Source organism: Equus przewalskii, chromosome 14, assembly GCF_037783145.1.
Source record: "Equus przewalskii isolate Varuska chromosome 14, EquPr2, whole genome shotgun sequence".
In the NCBI taxonomy this organism is placed as follows: domain Eukaryota; kingdom Metazoa; phylum Chordata; class Mammalia; order Perissodactyla; family Equidae; genus Equus; species Equus przewalskii.
The window spans coordinates 89945929-89968569 of NC_091844.1; the positions used below are offsets into that span (position 1 = coordinate 89945929).

The following is a 22641-nucleotide window of genomic DNA, read 5'->3' on the forward strand; positions in this document are numbered from 1 at the left end:
TCATCTATTTGATGGTGAATGTAGAAATATAGAACATATATTTTTAAGAACTGGAAAAAGTAATTTTTGAAGAGGAGAAAATGTCATAGAAAAACAAAAGCATAACTACAAAATTAGATTTCTGGACCAAATAGTAATGGCTATAGTTTATGATTATGAAAACAAGTCATTAAAAAAGTCCACTCTAAAAGTGCTAGTTCTTATGATAATCATAGATTCATTTCAATTTCTGAAAAATGAATTAAATGCTTATAATTTAAAATTCACATGTACAAAATGGTCAACATCAACAATTAAAGGTATGTTCAAAAGGGAGATATCATTTTGTAAGATTGCTATTTAAGACTTCCAAATAGGTCATTGAACTCACAGAATTCAATCTCCTTTTAAAAACGTTGAATGCTATAAATTTATTATTATTGTTATTTGCCCCATAATGAGTTTAATACTTTAGCTATAGCCATTCCCCTGGCTAATTTCATGATTTCATAATCATTTTGTAGCACGTTTATTGACTAAAATTTTTGTTTTCAATCTTCCTGGGAAACTAAGCTGGATACAAAAGAAGCAGTCGCATAGTTTATTAGTGAAGGACATGTATAAAATACAACGATCCTTTGAAGACATCCCAATACCAGAAGAACATCTCAGATGTATGAAGAGTGGCCATACAAACAAGGTGGAAAAAAGCCAGACAAGGATAATGAGGAGCTCATGTAAAATAAAGAAAAAAGACTTAAGAATTCTTCCAGGAAACTCTTTTATGAAATGTCAATGAATGAAATTCTATACATGTTACATACTACTACAAGACTAATTTTAACATAATAGGTTTTTTTTAATGGTTTTGAAAATAATGCATGCATGCTATAGCCAACTGAGAAAATGCAGAAAAATTAAAAGACCAAAATCAAAACAGCCTGTAAAGTCATCACTGAGAGATAATCATAGTCAGTATCATAATCAATATTTTATTCTATTTCTTTCAGATCTTTTTTGAGGACTGTGCCTAGCACGGTGCAGTTCGTTTCATGAGCATTCGATGGTTTTATTTCCGCTGTTGCTCATCACAGCCTGTACTGCTGAGCTGCCATTTAAATCCATGAGGCCTTTTCTTCAAGTCTTTCCCTATTGTTGTCAACAAAAGTAGCAAAATGTAGAAATATATGGCCACGTGAATTTGTTTTAAAAAATTGGAAATAATTTACCATTATGATAATATTATCATGGGAATGTATTTCCCTTGTATGTACTTTTATTAAATGCAGATCTAAAATTCCAGATCTCAATTTAAAATAAAGCAACTACAAATACAGTGAGAGAATAATTTTTTATGATATTTTCAATTCAAGGAAGCAAACCAAACTTTCAAACATGTCTTCATTTAAAACTTCTAACTTTTGATTAATGACTCTTCAGGGTCAAATTCTCAGACAAAACATACTGAAAACCGCATATAGCTTTAGCTTTCCATTTATATACAGATTTCCTGCTTTAATTTGCATACTCCCACATGAAAAAGACAATAGAGACTTACGTGCATAGTGCACTGCTCTCCCCACACCAGGACTCAGAAAGTCTAATAACTGTGAACGGACGCCTCCCTCCCTTTAAGGCTGTGCCTGTCACCCCTTACGTGTCTGTTTACACAAAGTCAATGCTTTTGATCTAGGCTGTTTTGCTGTTGGAAGAAATCATTCCTTGATGGGTATTTTCCCAGAATAAAGGAAAGCTCCTAGTTGGTAGGACACAGCCCCCAAACTCCACCCACCCCCATGATCTGGTTAGGGCTTGCTGCCTGTCTTTTTAGGGAAAGTCTAGAGAAAGCATTACTCCAGGGTGTATAACTTACTTCTGAGACATCACTGAAGCCTGCAGGTTGACCAGATATCTCCACTCCCCCTTCCCCTGCGCCCCCAACCTGAGCTCCCAGCATATCTGTTCCCAACACGGTCTGGTAACTTTCACTTGGTCTCACTGTTAAGAAGCAGACTGTCCAAAGACGCGTGTTGTCACTACTGGCATTGTTACAGCAGATGGATACTCTCGTGTCTCATCAATGGTGCTGATAGAACATCACCTCTGATCACTAAGGTTCTATCTCAAAATATAACAATTCCAAGGAATTTATCGGTGCAATAAAATGTTATTTATTTACAAGGAATTGTTTCACAACAGAGTTGACATGGTGTGTAATAGTAGTTCTCAGATTTAGCTACATAGTAACATTACCAAGGAAGCTTTAAAAAATGAATACAGGTGTCTGGGTCACATCTCAGATAAAATGAAATCTTTAGGTTTTTTTTTTTAAGCTCCTTCCAGATGATTCAAATGCACAGACAAGATTGAGAACCACCGACACACGTACTGCCCTGGACCTGAGGTGCTAGAGAGAGGATCGCACCTCCCAGGAACACAGAGGTCAGGGACCTCAAACATGACCTCAGAAGGATGCACTTAGTAAGCACTTCACCATGACGAGGGTGTGTAGTCATAATCCCACTTTATTAACACAACCCTGCAAAGAGCATCCTAAAACAAAATATGAAAGGGTTACTACTGCCCCCATGTCACAGACGAGGAAACTGGGGCTTAGAGAAGCAAAGTAGAGCTTCAAGCCATGAAGTCAGTGCTGACGCTCAGGTCTAATGCAGGGCCTGTGCGATCGGGCAGCGTGTCAGTGTGCACAGTCAACCAGAGAACCTCCAGCAGCGCCTTGGTTTCCTGCGCCTGGGAGTCAGCTAGGCCTCAGCTGGCCTGGGCTGGATGGTTTGGGGCTTTGGGTCGTGCAGCTCTGCCCCACGTGTCCCTCATCTGCCGTGGATGGGCGGGTCCACCCTGTGTCCTTTCACAGTAGCCGCAGGATAACCACAGACCAAACCTCACCGAAGGCCAGGGCTCAAGGCACAGCCAGGAGCACCCCCGGCCGAGAGGAATCCCATGGTCAGGCCCGACCCGACCTCCCCGCCATGGGGAGTGACCCCTCCGGGTGGTGGTATGCGTATGGGGGGGATATTTGGCAAAGTGTAATCTGCTCCTCACCTGTGTTCACCTAGTGACAATGAGCTATTTTCATTTCTTTCCCACATTGTCTTCACCTCAGGTCAACACCCCAACTTCTGTGCATAACTCAGTGTCATGAAGAATTCTCTACAAACCTGAGGGGTGCTGAGAGTCTGTACCAACGAACTAACTGCACTGCCCAGGTTTGCTTGTTTTGGTGGAATCTGCACTTAAATACCCAGTTGTCTTTTTCTCTAACGTGCCGACACACAGCTGCAGCAAGCAAGCACGGGTACCACCAACACTCCCAGGGAAACCCTGAGAGTCCTTGTCAGAACAGAGCGGTCATTACACAATGAGGGGTCATCCCAGCAGAAACGGGAAAATTGATTTTGTGGCAGTGGATTAACAACTTTGGAGCCAGCCAACTAAATTGATTATTCTGAAAGCTTGATACGAATGTTAAGGATAAAACTTTGCCCTTTCTTAGCTAACGAGCACTTTCCTTCTGAGAGGAGCAGAATTATTTGATTAATTATTCTGGTCGGCTCAGGCCAGGCTTAAATAAGAAAGCTTTCAGGACACAGATTTGTATCCGATTTCTTAAAGTCAACAGCAACTGGAAGGGACTAACACACACTCTCCCCAGTGTGTGCACATATATTACGTGTCCGTCTGTCCTTCCATCCATCTATCTGTCTATCCATCCAACCGTCCATCCATCTATCCATCTAACTGTCTATCCATCCATCCATCCGTCCATCCATCCATCTAACTGTCCATCCGTCCATCCATCCATCCATCCATCTAACTGTCCATCCGTCCATCCATCCATCCATCCATCCATCCATCTAACTGTCCATCCGTCCATCCATCCATCCATCCATCCCCTCAATGAGCAATTAGAAGTCAACTTTTAGGATAGGATAGTGGGATGAATCTAGATTTTAATGTTATTTTACTATTTCAATGGATGGTGGTAAACAAATCTTTCTCTCACTCTTTAAACCCAAAGGGACATCTTATTTACATGAAAGCATCTACTGTGCAAAGAGTACCTACCTTGTGAACTTTAAATAGTACCTCACAGAGGTTATAGATTTTTTCTGCTCGTACCCAGTCTAATGTGCTCACCTGCAAGAAATATAAAACATATGCATAAATCTTAATGGTTCTCACACACAAAAAAGTAACTCTGTGAGATGGTGGATGTGGTAATTAACCTGATAGTGGGAATCATTTCACAGTGTACGTGTGAGTCAAATCATCACATTGTACACTTTACATATGCTACGATTTCATTCGTCAATGACACCTCGATAAAGCTGGAATGTTTTTAAAAGTATATATGAAATGAAACATGCTACTTTTAGTTGGAAAAGTTAAAGGTTTACAACCATGGAGTGATTCAATGTGTCTTTACTAAATAGCAAGTAGGACAGAGGCGCCCTAAACCACACGCCGCTGAGGATGTTGATGAGCAGCCCCTGCTCATCTCTGTTGGTGTGTGGGATGAACACGTTTAGATACATTGCTGTTACAAGCACTTGCTAGTGTAGATACTTATCTATTACACAATTGGGCATAATTTTAGGATTTCATTTTGGATTCCTGTTACTTTAAATTAAGGGTTAATTTTAGGTTAAATTTAGAGAATTTAAGAGGGTAACGAATTTGCACATGAAATTTATATATTGGCTGGAGTGTGACCCTGGGGGAGAAATATTGTGTCTACAGTCCTGCTCTTTAGGACTAAACCTACTAGTCAATTCTATTTAGGAAATGAATAGAACATTTATTAACTTATCAATTTAATTGAACATGTCATGACTGTCCTGACTTATAGTTCATAACAATTTTGACAATAATAATGATCAAATTCATCCAACTTTTGAATGCTGTTTCATGGTTTACAATTCATGTTCGCACATATGATCTCTATAAAAAATTAAAATATTTCATCTAGAAAAATCTGAAATACTCAGGAGTGTAACAAATCTGGATTGTTCGTTGTTTACCTTGCACTTTTCAACCATTAAAAATAAAAATAATCAAATGCTCACAGTGTTGTGTCTTTGAAATATTGAAGTGACCATGTAGTTAATGAATTAGTGACCTCCCAGTAATCATTTCACCAAATAAAATACTTGAGACATAATCAGTCATTCTAAAGCCCACAGAATGTTTCACCAACTCAACCATTTGAATGGTTCAGATTTGGCCAGTTTGGAGAGGGGCTCAGACATCTTGATTTTATTTTTAAGTAATTTACTACTGATGTATTTGCAAAGGAATCTTAAAGTGTGACATGTGGACCAGCAGCCTCAGCATCTCCTGGAAACTCATCAGAAATGTAGAATCTCAGGTCCGTCCCTGGCCAGCCAGATCAGAGTCTGTGTTTTAAGACTATTCCTGAGTGATTCGTACGTGCATTATGTTCTTGGCAACTCTGTTGTGCTGGCCTTTTAAGAAAACAACCAGAGGGTGAAGAGCCTGCCTGACACCTTTGTTAAAAAGGAAAAGAAGAAAAACAGATGGGGGAAGAAAGGCAGGATGGACGGTGAATTAAGAAAACTATATTTACAAAGCAGAAGCATATTTAATCATTATTCATGCTACAAAGGAATTCCTTATTTTGCAAACTAGATGCTCCATGACATGATTTCCTCAAATCAAAGGACCTCTAATGCAGCAAACACGATTTATTCTACTGTTTAGTTTTTAGGAATGCACGTCTTTTGTGGAAAGGAGTGAAAATTTCTAAGAGTAAGAGAAAGATGTGGGGAGAAGTGCTCTGCGCCATTATAGGATCTTCCTGTCCTCGGAGAAATGACTTATATGATAAGAGTGGGATGCAACCCACGCTATCGTTAAATCCTTACTGTGACTCAGAAACCAGGACAAGGGGAACGATACCAGCGGACGTCTTGATTTCTCCAACTAGCATGTGACGAAAAGAAAATTACCAGATTTTGAGACTGAAAGAAAAGACTAATGGTTTTGTAACCATATACCATCAATACTTTTCCCAAAAAACGATAGCTAATAGTTTTCTATTTTATTTGACTACATTTGATGGCAATGTAGCAGAAATTTTTGACTATAAGATGTACTGTCTTCCATCTTTTAATATTATTGTGGAACCCTTAATATGTAGCCTAGGGTTGATCTAGAGTAATTCTATATTAGAAAACAATTGTCTAATATTTCTTCAGTCTACAAATCTGCACTTAAATTATTTCTTTCCAAGTAAAAATTTTTTAAATGATAGAAGATACTTGCCTAATTGACATTCTTAAAATTGCTTCAAATATTCCTTGCATATTGATAGGCAACTGCTATATGATTTCTATGTAAATGCTATAGGATGCTGTAAAATGGATTTTGTAACTGTTATTTAATACATTTGAATGATGTCTGAAAACATGAAGAGCTGAAACATGATTCCTCAGACTCTGCAAATCAGAAATAACTCTTCTGGCTAACGGAGGAGAGGGAGACGGCGGGGGAATGCTGGCTGAACCCCGCTCTTCCAGCATCTGCTAGTGAAGTGGAGAGAGCCAGCGAGCACCCCGCCTCCGGGCTCCCTCTGCTCTCCACAGGATAACTCGGCTGGAAGCCTCGGGCCTCGTCCTCCTCCCACGGCTCCTTCGCGTTCTTTCTTCCCTTTCCCTTGTCTTGAAGGACCTCAGAAGCCATCCTTGAGTACAGGCGTTTTCTTTTAGGTTTTCCTAAATTATCTGCCTCAGAATCTCTGGGCCTTTTAAGAATTCATCTAAATATCCTAACACAAAGTATTGAGAAACCAGGCTTGGCGAATGCAGTCAAGCTTTCTGGGCAAAATCAGGCCCCGGTGGGGGGGAAGGACGACTGGGTGGTGACGCCCACACGGAGGGGAGGGACAGGCGTCCTCCGGATGTCCACAGAGCTAACTTCCTGGAGCCACCTGCTCGTGCTCTAAAGGGATACGGACCAGAGACCCCTCCTCCTCGCCTGTCTCCCTTAGTAAGGTGGCCGCCCCCTTCCTGAGCCCAAGGTACGCAGCTCCCAGGTTTATCCCCTGATGTCCCCATCTGCGCAGCGCGGCCCGTGCTGTGCCGCCAAGATGCGCTGTGTCTAAGTCCTAGTCCCCTTCAGCCAGAGACCCTACGATTCATGTCTGGATTAAATAAATAAGGGAATCTACAGGATAAAGCTGAACAGAAGGTGGTTTTAAATTTGGACAAAGCAGAAATCATTACTGGCAAATTGCCACCAGCTCCAGGATACAAGATCCAAAGCCAGAAAAACAGATATATAAATGTTTGGGTACAAACTCACTCACCATATTTTGTGTATTGCTTTTACAATGAGAAGTTGCTGAATATTAATAATAAAATTTCATCTGTTAAATTCAAATGCGCTAGTTTTCAAACACATTCATAAATGGATAAATTAAGTCATTCAATGTTCCCCATGGTCCTGTGGGCGTTGCAGTTGCCATTTATTATCGGGTCAAAGAATGGGAGAAAATGTTGAAGAGGGTAAACAACACACTGGCAATCCCACAGCCGTGAAATGGAAAGATTCCGCTCAGAGCACATAGCTTGTACTATTAACTTACAACTTATTCTACTAAGCCACTATTTCCCTAATACTTACAGGGTAAATCTCTTTTATTGTTTCATAAACTCTTTCTAGCTCCCATTTTAAAATATGCCTTTGTTATTTTGGGTAATATATGAAAAATAATTTAAAACATTTCATTTTAAGCCAGCATAATCCCATTATGTGATGGCAAAGTTTGATCTCTTTTTTTTCCATTTTACTTATTTTTTTTATTTTTTAATGTTTTTTTCCAATTTTATTTATTTTTAATTGCAGTAACATTGGGTTATAACATTATATAGCTTTTGGATGTACATCATAATATATTTCGAATTCTGTGTAGATTATATAATGTTCACCACTCAAAAACTAACATAGTCCATCTCTTCACATGTGAGCCTAATCACCCCTTTTGCCCTTCCCTCTTCCCCCATGGTAACCACCAATCCATTCTCCATTGCTATGTGCTTGTCTGTCGTTGTTTTTATCTTCCACTTATGAGTGAGATCATACAGTATTTGACTTTCTCCCTCTGACTTATTTCACTCAGCATAATGCCCTCAAGGTCCATCCATGTTGTCACAGATGGCCGGATTTCGTCATTTCTTATGGCTGAGTAGTAGTCCATTGTGTATAAATACCACATCTTCTTTATCCATTCGTCCCTTGATGGGCACCTACGTTGCTTCCAAGTCTTGGCTATTGTGAATAATGCTGCAGTGAACATAGGGGTGCAGGTATCTTTATGCCCTTGCGTTTTCAAGTTCTTTGGATAAATACCCAGCAGTGAAATAGCTGGATCATATGGTAGATCTATCCTTAATTTTCTGAGGATACTCCATACTGCCTTCCATAGTGGCTGCACCAGTTTGCACTCCCACCAGCAGTGTATGAGGGTTCCCTTCTCTCCACACCCTCTCCAACATTTGTTGTTTCCTGTCTTGTTAATTATAGCCATTCTGACGGGAGTGAGGTGATACCTCATTGTAGTTTTGATTTGCATTTCCCTGATAGCTAATGATGTTGAGCATCTTTTCATTTGCCTGTTGGCCATCTGTGTATCTTCTTTGGAGAAATCTCTGTTCAGATCTTTTGCCCATTTTCTAATTGGGTTGTTGGTTTTTTTGTTGTTGAGCTGTGTGAGTTCTTTGTATATTTTGGATATTAACCCCTTATCTGATATGTGGTTTGCAAATATCTTCTCCCAATTGTTAGGTGTCTTTTCATTTTGTTGATGGTTTCCTTTGCTGTGCAGAAGCTTTTTAGTTTGATGTAGTCCCATTTGTTCATTTTTTCTTTTGTTTCCCTTGCCCAGTCAGACATGGTACTTGAAAATATGCTGCTAAGACCAATGTCAAAGAGCATACTGCCTATGTTTACTTCTAGAATTTTCATGGTTTCAGATCTTACATTCAAGTCTTTAATCCATGTTTTTTTTTTTTTAAAGATTTTATTCTTTTTTCCTTTTTCTCCCCAAAGCCCCCCAATACATAGTTGTATATTCTTCGTTGTGGGTCCTTCTAGTTGTGGCATGCGGGACGCCGCCTCAGCGTGGCTTGACGAGCAGTGCCATGTCCGCGCCCAGGACACGAACCAACGAAACACTGGGCCGCCTGCAGTGGAGCGCGCGAACTCAACCACTCGGCCACGGGGCCAGCCCCTCTTTAATCCATTTTGAGTTGATTTTTGTGCATGGTGTAAGGGAATGGTCTACTTTCATTCTTTTGCATGTGGCTGTCCAGTTTTCCCAACACCATTTATTGAAGAGACTCTCCTTTCTCCATCGTATGCTCTTGGTTCCCTTGTCGAATATTAGCTGTCCATAGATGCGTGGGTTTATTTCTGGGCTGTGGATTCTGTTCCATTGATCTGTGTGTCTGTTTTTGTGCTAGTACCATGCTGTTTCGGGTACTATGGCTTTGTAGTATATTTTGAAATCAGGGAGTGTGATACCTCCAGCTTTGTTCTTTTTTCTCAGGAATCCTTTGGCTATTCGGGGTCTTTTCTTGTTCCAAATAAATTTTAGAATTCTTTGTTCTATTTCTGTGAAAAACGTTGTTGGAACTTTGATAGGGAGTGCATTGAATCTATAGATTGCTTTAGGAAGTATGGACATTTTAACGATGTTAATTCTTCTAATCCAAGAGCACAGAAAATCTTTCTGTTTCTTTGTGTCTTCTTCGATTTCTTTCAACAATGTTTTATAGTTTTCAGTGTACAGATCTTTCACCTCTTTGGTTAAGTTTATTCCTAGGTATTTTATTCCTTTTGTTGCAATTGTAAATGAGATTGTATTCTTAATTTCTCTTTCTGTGACTTCGTTGTTAGTGTATAGAAACGCAACTGATTTTTGCACGTTGATTTTGTATCCCGAGACTTGACTGTACTTGATCTTTTTTCTATTTAAAAAGCTATGTTTCTGGTTCTGTATGTAAGGAGCTTGAAAGTCACTACTTCTGTCATGACTAACTTCCCGAAGTAACTCAAAGGGGGTTTCAGAAGCACTTAATTGTTTCTCAAATGTGTTTTTCAGTTAAGTAAGAGAGGTGATCACCAAGTGACCTGAACTGGTCCAAACCCCACCGTCCAAACTGCATGACGCCTGCACAGACAGATTGAGAAGTACCCAAGAGTCAAGCTGGCTTCACTTTAATGTTAGGATCTCTGCCCCAGGAGGAGCTTAGGCCTTATTCCCATAACACACAATGTACGTGGAAGCATGTTGTCAAACCGCGCCTACGCAAGCAAATGCCCACCTCTATGTGTGATGACGGAACTTCCCTTCTGAATATTCATTCCTCATCGGAAATAAAAGGCACCTGCTTCCTCTTGCTCGGGGAGCCATGGCTTGGGAAGCAATTCACCTTAGTGTCTTTATTTGCAGCAAATAAATTTTATTCTGAAGTGTGACACCTCCTTCTGGCGAAGGCTTTAATTTCAACTCACCATTTTGTTTTGGTAACGCTCCTACCTAACAGCAAGTAAAAAGCTGAACGGATAGAAAAATCAACAACTCTTCTTGCAACCACAGGAGAGGGAAGGACACAGGGCAAACCGCTGCCCTCAAGACTGGGGTATCGATAGATCCGTACAGGTCATCGCGTCTTCCCAGAGCAGAGGCCCAGAGTGGAAAGGGCTGGCGGAACCAGCACCGGTAGGAAGCCCTGAACAGTAGATAGCAAATCGCGGGAGGCTCAGAGCAGACAAGTCTGAGAGAACTGAAAACTGCAGCGGGCCAGTCACAGGGGGCCTCACAATATGGTGAGATTTACCTCCAGGAGCTGGGCCAGGTTCCCACAGTAAATACTGGAGAAAAATCCCTTCATGCCTCCAGCAGGGAGAGGAGGAAAGGAACTATTCTGAAACAGCCCACAACACTGTCCTCAACAAGGCTGCCCTCAGGGGAAACTAGTTCACAGAGCTTAACCTGATGGGGTTTGATCAGAGCCTTACTGACCTGGGGGAGGGAAACACCCAGCTCCATCCCCCTCTAGCCATCCTTGCCCACCTAAGAGGGGAGGAAAAAAACTAAGAAATTTTTGGGAAGTTCACAGTCCAGAGGCACAGGCTCACTAAAAGACTGAGGCCTCGTCATAGGACCGCAGAAGGCTCCTCCTCCCACCCTCCCCACATCACTAAAGGACCAGATACAGCCGTTCCTTCTACCAGCACATCGTGTGCAGGTATTAAGAAAATTGAATGCCAGAAGAACTACCCCCTGGCACATCAAATTCCCAGGAAGTTATTTTGTGGATATTGACAAACTGATTCTAAAGTTTAGGAGTAGAAGCTAAAGACCCAGAATAAGCAACACAACATTTAAGGAGAAGAACAAAGTCAGAGGACTGATGCTGCCGGACTTTCAGACTTTCCATAAAGCTACAGTAATCAAGACAGTGTGGTATTAGTGAAAGAAAAGACAAACAGATCAATGGAACAATGGATAGAGTCCAGAAATAGAACCTCATAAATACAGTCAACTGATCTTTGACAAAGAGCAAAGGCAATACGATGGAGCAAAGACAGTCTTTTCAACAAACGGTGTTGGAACTGGACATCCACATTCAAAAAAATGAATCTAGGACAGACCTTACACCTTTCACAAAAATGAATGCAAAGTGGATCACAGACCTAAATGTAAAACGCTAACTATAAAACTCCTATAAGATTATATAGGAGAAAACCTAGATGACCTTGGGTGTGGGGATGACTTTTTTGATACGACACCAAAGGCATTATCCCTGAAAGAAGAAGTGATGAGCTGAACTTCATTAAAAGTAAAAACTTATGCTCTGTGAGAGACACTGTCAAGAGAATGAGAAGACAAACCATAGACTAGGAAAAAACATTTGCAAAAGACACATCTGATAAAGGACTGATAGTCAAAATATACAAAGAACTCTTAAAACTCAATAATTAGAAAACAAACAACCTCAGTAAAAGACGGGCCAAAGATCTTCACAGATGCCTCAGCAAAGACGACACGCAGATGGCAAATAGGCATATGGAAAGATGCTCCACATCAAGTCATAAGGGAAATGCAAATTAAAACAACAATGTGATACCACTACATACCCATTAAAATGGCCAAAATCCAGAACGCTGACAACACCAAATGCTGATGAGGTCACGGAGCAACAGGAACTCTCATATGTTGCTGGTGGGAATGCAAAATGGTCTAGTCACTTTGGAAGACAGTCTGGCAGTTTCTTACAAAACTAAACATACTCTCATCATATGATCCAGCAACTGTGCTCCTTGGTATTTATTCAAAGGCACTGAAAACTGACATCCACACAAAAACCTGCACGTGGAGGTTTATAGCAGTTTTGTTCATAATTGCCAAAACTTGGAAGGAACCAAGATGCCTTCAGTAGGTGAGTACATCAATGAACTGTGATACATCCACACAATGGAGTATCATTCAGCAATAAAAATAAATGAGCTGTCAAGCCATGAAATGACATGGGGGAAACTCAAATTCATGTTACTGAGTGAAAGAAGCCAATCTGAAAAGTCTACATACTGTATGATTCCAACTACATGACACTTTGGAAAAGGCAAAACTACAGAGCCAGTAAAAACATCAGTGGCTGCCAGGGCTTGTGGGGGACAGAAGGATGCACAGGCAGAGCACAGAGGAGTTTTAGGGCAGAGAATCTACTCTCTACACCATAACGATTGATAGAGTCACCATACATTTGTCCAAACCCATAGAATGTACAACAGCAAGAGTGAACCCAAATGTAAACCATGGATGCTGGGTGATTATGGTGTGGCAGTGTGGACTCAACCATGGTAAAAAATGTACCATCTGGTGGAGGATGTTAACAGTGGAGGACACCACGGATGTGTAGGGACCCAGAGTATGTGGGAAATCACTGTACCTACCCTTCTATGTTATTGTAACCCTAAAACTGCTCTAAAACACCAGTTTTTTAAAAAAAAAGTTACCCAGGATATTTAATGTCCTTAACATGCTTTATTTAGTGCACAGTCTGCTCATCTACAAGCACACTGCTAAGTGAATTAGTCTAGTGTGGCCGCCTTTGGAAATGGATATGTGCTAAACTACGTACTACGGCATCACACACACGGACAGAAAGCAAGAGCAGTCATGAAAATCCTGTTTCACTGTGATCTTTGAAAGTTTGGATTTCATACGTTTCTGATTTCCACCTAACTCTTGTACATGCTAACACATATGCCCTCAAAGGTTCTCAAACTATTTAATTTTAATAGAAAAATATACTTGTTTTCTTTATTTAACTAAAATACAAACAGAACAGTTGTCTTTTCCACCTTTAAAAATGTAAATGAAGTCCTGGAAATCTTTCAGAAGTCTGGGAGGTGGACTGTCACCATCACGCTGTCTCCAGGTAGCGAGACTTGCTCTCCTGAGGGTTCACTGAGCAGAGCCTCGGGCGGGAAGTGGACATAGAGGCTGCTCTGTGGGCAGCACCTGTCTCCCGCCTCCTGCACAGGCTCTCCTCCCATTCTCTCCTTTCAACTGCAAAGGTGTGAAATACTCTTAAGTGATCTCTCTTTGTTTTCTTGTGGAATTCCCTTGTTATGTGAGAGTTTCAGCCACGAAATGCTTTGGGATTTGTTGACTAACTCTCCCCTCCTCCCTCCAAAAAGTCTAAAGGGTTGAGTTTTCCTTTGTGTTCTCTTTAGAGAGGATTTGGTGACATTTCCAAAGAATACAGTGCAACCACAAGGCGTTCATATCTGCCAATGTTTATTTTATAGATTTGCCAATAATTCAGGAGCATCTTCTTCATGTGAGGCATGATGCTAGATGCGACGAGAGCAAAGATGGATTCAGTGTTGAGAAACTTCCAGGTCAGTGGAAAATAAATGAACTGCATTTGTGGCATTTTATCAATCCAGAGAACTTCCACATAAACCATCTATGTTAATCTCACAACAACCCTCTCAAGTAGGCATTCACTTTATTCTCATTTTATAGGTAATTTAGTAATGACAGTTTAGGTCCCAGAAATTTAAAAATTATATAAAGACCTTAGGAAGTGTACAAATAAATCAAGTCAAGTCAGTCTAACTTTTGGATGGAATATTTATAGATACCTCTGGCTTCACTATTCATTTCTTCCTGAGTGTTACTAGTATTGATCACCAGCGGACAATGGCAGTTGTACAGACTCAGGAGAAACAGATGGCTTCTCCGTCTTGTAATCAAGAAGAATCCAGTTAGATGAGTGTCATGTCATTTGGTCTCGCAGCGTCAGAGGCCATCCATGTACCAAGGCCTCCAAACTTTACACTGCCAGCCAGATCTTGTCCCTGCACTAGAAGCAGGTACTTCCAACTCTACTCGAAATCTCCCTCTGGGGATCTTTAGATGTTTCAAACTTAGGATTGGCCAGCACTCGCTAGCACCTTTCCTTGTGGTCCTCCATCCCGGTGAGCGGAGGTACCACCATCCCAGCCGGAATCTCTCTCGACTCCTCTCCTCTCACATCCACGTTCAGTCCAGCAGCACGGAGGGTCTGCGTTTGAGTGCATGTGTGTGTAAGTACGCTTCTTAAATTCTACCATATTCCAGGGCTTCATAGACTGTGCGGTGCTACATTGATGTAATGAATGATTTTATATTTATATTTAAAAATTCAAATTGAGCATAATAAAGTTTTCATATTTCGGTGATCTTGAGAATCTAAATTGTCCGCAGACAAGTGGACTGATGCACAGGATTTACATTAATATCTGGCTTCCTTAAACATGATGCTGTTGGTAAATGCATGTGGGGCTAACTCAATTTCACAGGTCTACTGCATCTTGAAAATGACTTCCTGGACTCATCTAAGAGTCTTGCTGTTCCTTTACAAGAAATAGCATGGACCAAAGTACATCAAAATGGCCTCACTCTTTTCTTTATGTCAACAAAACCATAATTATCAAAAGAAGTTGTTGCCGATGACTCTGAGAAGAGAACGGGGATGGTGGGAAGCCATCTTCTGCAGAAATTGTTAGGAATGAGAAGTGAACGAAAGGAACACCTGCTGGGAAGTACCTTTATTTGGAAGGAGAACAAGAGGCCAGAGAGCTTACAAGAAAAGACAGGGAGGCCGGTGTTCCACTATTATAAGGTAAGCCACAGGTCTGTGTCCACATCAAAGATGCAACTCTGTCTCTGAGGAATGAGAAATTAGGTCAAGGAGGACACCCTGGAGGAGAGAAGAATGGGTGGAGAGGCAGAGACAGACAGAGACAGAAACAGAGACAGACAGAAACATGGAGAGAAAGAGACACACAGAGAGAGAGGGAGAGAGACAGACAGAGAAAGAGTGAGAGGAAGAGACAGAGAGAAAGAGACAGAGACAGGGAGAGAGAGACAGAGGTAGAGAGACAGCGAAAGAAAGACAGAGAGACAGATGGAGAGGGAAGAGAGAGACAGACAGAGACAATGAAGAGAGAGGCGGCCCCTTTGGAATGCGCAGGGGGAGGCTGCCAGAGAGAACATATGGGGTTGTTTATCTGTTTGCTTGTTTTCAAATAGTTCAAATGACAAAGAAGCCACAACCCACCAGGGCTAAACCCCTGAGTGACTGCAGAAGACAAGGGTTTGCGGGCAGCCCCTGGCGAGGCGCGCGTGGGGAGGCATCAGGCCGGCCACCTCGTGGACAGTTCTCGTCCTCTGGTGATAGTTTGTGAGTTTTAGTTCTGTCCTAAAACGAAGAGACACGTGACCTGCCTCTCAACACAGCAGCTGCTTCTGTGGGCTTTCAATGCACTCAGCCCCTCACCTGGTCCTCTGCCTCCTGCCCTACTTTCGACCCCAGGAATAGGAAGCTGGCCTTGGGGCTGACGCACCATCACACGGATGTTAGCACCCACCATTCCAGAATACTCTGGCTGTTCATGCACACTTTCAATAAGGAAAGCACATTTAAATTAAGAAGCGGATTCCATAGGCACAACCGAGCGTGGGAAACCCAGGAATGAAGGAAAAGAAGCTGTTTTAAATTTAGCTTCAGATGCGTCAGGATTTCTGTAAATGAATGGTTTCAAAATCAAATGTAAAGAGGGACTCACGGTTTACAACGAGGCCAGCTCCGAATCAACACCGAGGAAAGTTGTTTCGTCGTGTTTATTACTTTTCTCCAGGTAAGGAAGGAAATTTAAAAGCAAATTATGGAAGCAAGTACCCAGAGGAACAACTGAGGCAACAGACGCCAGCACCTTCCCCTCAGGGAGCTGCCTAGGATGTTGTGACAGGCTGGGTCTCCCTGGAGAAGGGCGTCCGCCCCGGTCAGGGCTCTGGGAACGGCCGGAGCTCTCCTGGGCTGAAAGCGGATGCACACCGCCCTGCAACGCCGGTGACTGGAGGCCCCCTCCGGACTCCTCCAGAGATGACTGCGGACACGTAAGCGCCAAGAACAGAACGTCCAGGAAAATCGCTTTTCAGCTCAATTCAGTTTGGCTAATGCGAAATCCACCCGTGAGGTTTTCTCCTTGCGGAGGAGCCAGTGCACAGGGGGACAATCACTCTAGGTCCAGGTGGGGCTAGGGCGGAGCCCCTGTGCCATGTCTGAGGACCAGCACACGAGGCCACACTCACGGGGGCTCGCCCTGACCGGCTGGGGTGTACAGAGCAGCCTGTGTGGTGGCTTGTGTACTCTTCACACGCCCCTTCACAGCAGGTGCTGGGTTACACACACCATCCTGCAGGCGAGGACCCGGAGGCTCAGAGGGGCCACCGACCCCCACGATGACTGGGCACGACACCAGCCTGCCTCGAGAGGCAACACTTGCCCACGGACCTGGGCACATACTCGATCCCTTCCAGTCTTGCAGGAAGGGTGCAGGGCGGCCAGACTGCTTCCTGGAGGGACGCAAGCACTCAGCACCTCACCTGTGGGCGCAGGTCCTGGAGCCCAAACACAAATCTTGTGCAGCAGGGACACTGGGGGGCAGCGAGCAAAGGCGTGACCTGCCTTTGTCCACAAGCCCTCAGATCCCACGTCTCCAGCAACAGGCCAGCTGTGAGCGGACAGGAGCCAGAGGGGAACACGTGTGAGGGAACACCCTTCCAGGTGTGGAGAAAAAGCAATGAGACGCGGCTGGAAAGGTCCCATCTTTAACTACAAATTGCTTTTAATTAAAAGAACCGAGGGAGCCGCAGGGCGCTTCTCCCTGTGCAGAGGGACTTTCTGCAGCTCAGATGTTCCCAGGCCGAGGCTCGGCCCCACTGCTCTGGAAGGAAACCAGCGTTGAGTCATGCATGATTCCCACCCTGCGTAATTCCTGTAATTCCTAAAAGTTATGCGATGTGTTACGTAGTGAAATAAAATTTTAAAACGTCTTTTGGTGAATGTGTTTTATAAACTCTCCCTGACACTCCATTTGCCAGGCCCGGTAGCTGATGGAAACCAGGCCACAGACAATCAGAGCCACTGCGGGCGGTGCTGTGGCAGTAACACGTGCTCCCCGAGTCCTCGAAACCTCAGACGGAGCAGTCTGCTTTGCATTTGGTGGAAAAAGTGGTGCGTCCATATCAATCTTTTCCAGCCATATCTGTATTGCCAGTCGTCGCTGGCAACTGAACATGAGGATCCGTCCATGGTCAGCCAACTTCCAAAGGACAGAAAATTCAAGGTCTGAACTGGGGCCCTTTTGAAACTGAAGTGACGTCTAATAATAATTATGCTGAGACAAGACTGAAATCCAGGAGTGGCCCGCGCCCACGGGACAGCGATGGTCCCAGGCTCCCTCCATCCCAGCTGGACCCTGAGGACCCACAGTCAGATCGAAACAACCATTTGTTGGTAACTCTTCATTAATTTATCCAAATCAAATGATAGCTGTTAAAGTGTACATTTTTTCAAACACACACTAGCTGCCCCAGGGAAAAATCAGCTCTTGTTATATGTTCATAATTAATTTTTTTCCTATTCTTACAAAGTGACGCTGGGAAGATAAGTGTCTCATTTCAGAAAAGCATGTTTCCCAGAACCTTTGCTTTTTGATCCATGAACTGCTGAAGCATCTGTCCTAAACCAAAACCGTTAGAACAACAAGGCACACCAGGTCTAAGGCTTTATGAACTTTAAATGCTGAGACACGACATCTAATATTTTAGAGGATTTAAATATCCTGTAGATGAAAATAAAAACAAAACCAGTCAGACCACATCATGGTGCCAGGCTCTGGGAAACTGAAGTCATTAACACCTTTCTGTGAAGAACGAAAATCTGCATGTGCCGGAAATCATTTGTATAAAAACCTGATTAAGCAGGTTTTTTTCCAATTTTGCCTGAGCTAAGGCTCGGGATCTGTGACACCTGAAGGGGAAGTTGCTTCTGAGCACACAGGCACTTCCCGCAAAGCGCTGGCTTCTGCAAATGCCTCCTGAATGGCCCGCAGGAGAAAGACCCTGCTGCCTGGTGCCGACTCATTCGGAAGACGCCATTCCTGGAGTTTCTAGTCATGTGGGGCGCTAATGATCAGAGGAAATTATCAACTCATATGGGACTTCGTGGCCACTCATAAGGAAGCTCAATCGCTCTACCAGGATTACGTAGAGAGGAGGCGAAATCTCTCAGGGTCCCACTGGCTCCTGGGGACCAAGTCACAGATTCGCTGCAGCAACGAGGAGAAGCAGCCGCCAGCCCCATCAGAGTCCCTGAAACTTCAACTTATCGGCAACAGAACTGGGAAAGTTCACCTAGTTCCACCGAGGAAACCAAGGCTTGGAGAGCGAATGAGGGGTGAGCAGGGACCAGAAGCACATCACGGGACTCCCCCCACGTGCCCCTTCTGCTCCATCAGGTCACCAAGCGCTCAGGTCTGCAGACCTCCACCAGCTTAATTCAGCATCAGGCAGGCGCAGGGTATCCGTGAAAAGATGTGGAGTCTTCCACATATTCCTGAAACACCTGTAATTTAGGAGATGTAGCAAAACACAAGAAGGGAAAGGAGGATGTGAAGGCTGGCTCGTCAGGGCCGAGGAAGCTGGGTGGGAGGACTGCAAAGCTGCGTGTGTCCCAAGGACCTGGACCCGCCGAGGGAGGGTGTGCACGGCGTCTTCTCCATTTCCATCTGCCGCTCAGTCCTCTCTCTCAGAGCAGAGACCTGAACAGACCTCAGGTTTCCAAGCACGACACTTATGGCAGTAAGAGGCAGCATTTGCTTCGGGCAGATCTGAGCAGGTGAGGTCGGCGAATTTATTCCTCTGATGTGGTGTGTGTGACATGCATCAGTGCCAAGAAAATCAGCCACGGGATTTTAAAACAGACAGGCAAAACAGGGTATTAATAAAAATCACACTATCCATCTCATGATTGTGGAGACCTCCTCCACCCCATCCTCCAAAAATTAGAATTTCCATCCACCAAGTTTAAACTGACACGGGAGGCGGATTAAATTGCCTTAAATTTGCTCCAACAAGCATAGAAATTTAAGTGTTTAAAGCATTTCTCACAATTTGGAATTTTGTACGTGGGGAAAAGTCAACCTTGAGAATCTTAACACTTAAGGAGAAAAGAAAAATGGAAGGCACTCTCGGGGGTGCGGTCTGGGACGCGCAGTCACTTCCCCCACCGTTCAGAGCAGGTGCCGACCCTCCAGCTCAGGCCCTGAGCCAGGTTAGCAGCAGCTGGGGGGACCTGAGACTCTCCCCTCCTCCGAGGTCAGGCCAGGGCAGAGCCACCCTGGGGCGATTTTCTTCTGCAACAGGAGCGGGAGGCATCTCTGCTTGCGGCCTAACAAGGATTGATTATTGACGGCTCAGACTCATCCGCCAGGCTCAGAGGCAGCTAGTGCTTCACCACACAGCCCAGAATTGAGGCCATCAGGAGTATTTGTGCTTATTTTTGTTTCACTTTGTTAGATGAGACCATACAAAATTACATTTAGCAACAAATGTTACAGAACATTATTACATTTGTTTTGGGGAGAATTCAATGATTACTCAGGCGAGTATTTAGAGAATTCTTTAGCATCAGTAAAGTCACAGAATTGGTTTACGAAAGACAGGTAGCTCCACGTGCAACGTGATCTCCTGGATCGGGGCCTGGGGCAGGAAGGTACCTGGTGGAAAGGCTGGTTCGATGGTCTGTGGCTGAGTTACAGCACTGCACCATTGGTAATTTTCAGTTCTAACAAATGTACCACGTAAGAGGCTGACCTTTGGGGAGACAGGGGAAGGGTACAGAGGAATTCTCCATACTGTTATGTGCAACTTTTCTTTAAGTCTAAAATTATTCCAAAATAAAAGGCTTATTTAAAAAACTATCCTCATCAATGAGGAGAAAGCATGCATTATTGTCCTGATGTCTGAGGGCAGAGCTTGACTTGTCCTTTCATTGTCTTTCATTTTTTTAAACCACTCCACTGTGGTGTAACTGACACGGGAAAAGCTGCACAAATTTAATGTACACAACTTGATGAGTCTGAAGAAGAGAACACACCCAGGAAACCATCCCCTCAATCTGTGCCACAAACACATCCTCTGCCTCCAAAGTGAAAGACACCAAGCTTTGGGGAGGGTGTGGAGACAAGGGAGCCGTCCAGCACCGCTGGTGGGAGCGTAAAACCCAAACAGTATGGAGTTCCTAAGAAGAAGTTAAAAGTGGAACAATCCTATGGTTTAGCAATTACTCTTCTGGGTATTTATCCAAAGAAAACGAAATCTGGATCTGAAGACATCTGTATTCCACGTTCACTGACTGCAGTATTACTCACAACAGCTGGGACGTGGACGCAGTCTAAATGCCCAGGGATGGATGAACGGGTAAGGAAAGTGGTTTATCATACAATGGAATATTATTCAGGCTTAAAAAGCAGGAAATCCTTTCACTTATTTTTAATGGCAGAAAGTTCCATCAACACTGTAGGTGACCTGCATCGAAGTTTGTAGAAACCTGAAGCTCTCAGGTTTTCAGTTTGTTTGGAGTTCTCACAGAAAGTAGAATTGCTTTAATTGATACACTCTAGGCTGGGCACCCACATTAGAGTTGGTCAGTTTTGGGAGAATGGTGTTGGTGAGAACTGGAAAAATAGAATTGTAAACTACAGCATTCAGCATTAAATTCGTATTACGGATCCTAATAACTTGGGCTGTTTGTTTAGTCAATAAAACGTGGAAAAAATGAGGGGAAGAATAACTTTTAAATTTCATTATTTGGCCATTAAATTAGAAATATCTGAAGAGAAGGGTGTTGTTTGTTTTTTTGATCTTCTATCATATAATTCACGCTTTAAGACATAAAGCCTTCTGCGTCCCCACCTCCGAATCAGCTACCTTAGACAGGAAAACTCTGTAACATTCAAATGGCTGTTTGAATTGCAAGAGAGAAACGGATTAATTTGTGAAGGATTAGCCAGCAGACCCACAAGCAGAGCTCTTGTCAACCATGCAGGGCCTCTTCCAAACAGATGTGATCACCGCTGCCCTGACACGAGCGACCTTGTGAGCAACACCCCCCCCCACCCCCATGCAATCCTGAAGGTGTCCTTACCGGAGGGGAGCTGAAAATGTAGAAGGACGCGCCTCTCAGGGCCAGGAACTTGGGTCTGAAGGTCTGAGAGGAGTCGGCGCCTTCCAGTCTCTCGTTGACCCACCCCATATGTACGACCTGCAGAGGGAAACCTTTAAAATTAAAAACCAAGCCTTACTAAGAGCACACCGTCGCAGGGGTAGACAGAACAAACCAGCAAGTTGTCCACCCACTAAGTCAGCATCCTCAAAGCCAGGGGGACCTGGGCAAGTCGAGGTCAGCTTCCAACTCTTCCATCAAGCAGACACCATACAAACGTGTAACATCTTGAATTAAACACCCACAGTTCTGCACTGGGGCAGCTCTGTATCGGGCCAGCTTCCACACAGGAGTTTCTACACGCTTTTAGTTTTGACTTCTCAGCTGTATTACAGTTGTACATTCCATAGATATATTTTGGTTTTTTTGCTGAGGAAGCGTCACCCTGAGCTGACATCTGTTGCCAATCTTCCCCTTTTTGCTGGAGGAAGACTCTCCCTGAGCTAACCTCTGTGCCAATCTTCCTCTAGTTTGTATGTAGGTCACCATCACAGCACGGCCACCAACAAGCGGTGTAGGTCTGCACCCAGGAACCAAACTCGGGCTGCAGAAGCGGAGCACACTGAACTTAACCACCATGGCACGGAGCCGGCCACCTATATACATTTTTAGAACACAGTATTTAATTACATTCTATTGCTATTACTGCAATCCAGTGGATTCTGACTCTTAGCACCCTGTGTATAGCAGAGCGGAACCCTTGCTTGTCTATTTGCGCCACCCTTTCACCTTCCGGCGCTGTATCAGATGATGCTCCACTGAGATCCACAGGGTTTTCATGGCCAGTTTTTTCAGAAGTGGGTGGCCAGGTCCTTCTTCCTAGTGTGTCTCAGTCTGGAAGCTCCACTGAAACCTGTCCACCATGGGTGACCCTGCTGCTATTTGAAATCCCAGTGGCACAGCTTTCAGCATCACGGCGTCATGCAGCCACCACAGTATGACGACCGACAGGTGGTGGTGTGGTTCCCTGACCAGGAAAGGAACCCAG

At 43.6% G+C, this 22641-nt stretch overlaps 1 protein-coding gene across 4 annotated transcripts in view; it reads right to left on the bottom strand.

Moving 5' to 3' along the window:
• Positions 1–22641, bottom strand: part of SNTG2 (syntrophin gamma 2) — a 321809-nt gene that overhangs the window by 67331 nt on the left and 231837 nt on the right. For all 4 annotated transcript variants that reach the window (XM_070571862.1, XM_070571860.1, XM_070571861.1 and 1 more), the window contains exons 12-13: positions 21576–21692; positions 4066–4137 (exon numbers count right to left, since the gene is read on the bottom strand). In XM_070571862.1, the coding sequence (XP_070427963.1) occupies positions 4066–4137; positions 21576–21692 (189 nt within the window). The remainder of the gene's footprint in view (positions 1–4065; positions 4138–21575; positions 21693–22641) is intronic.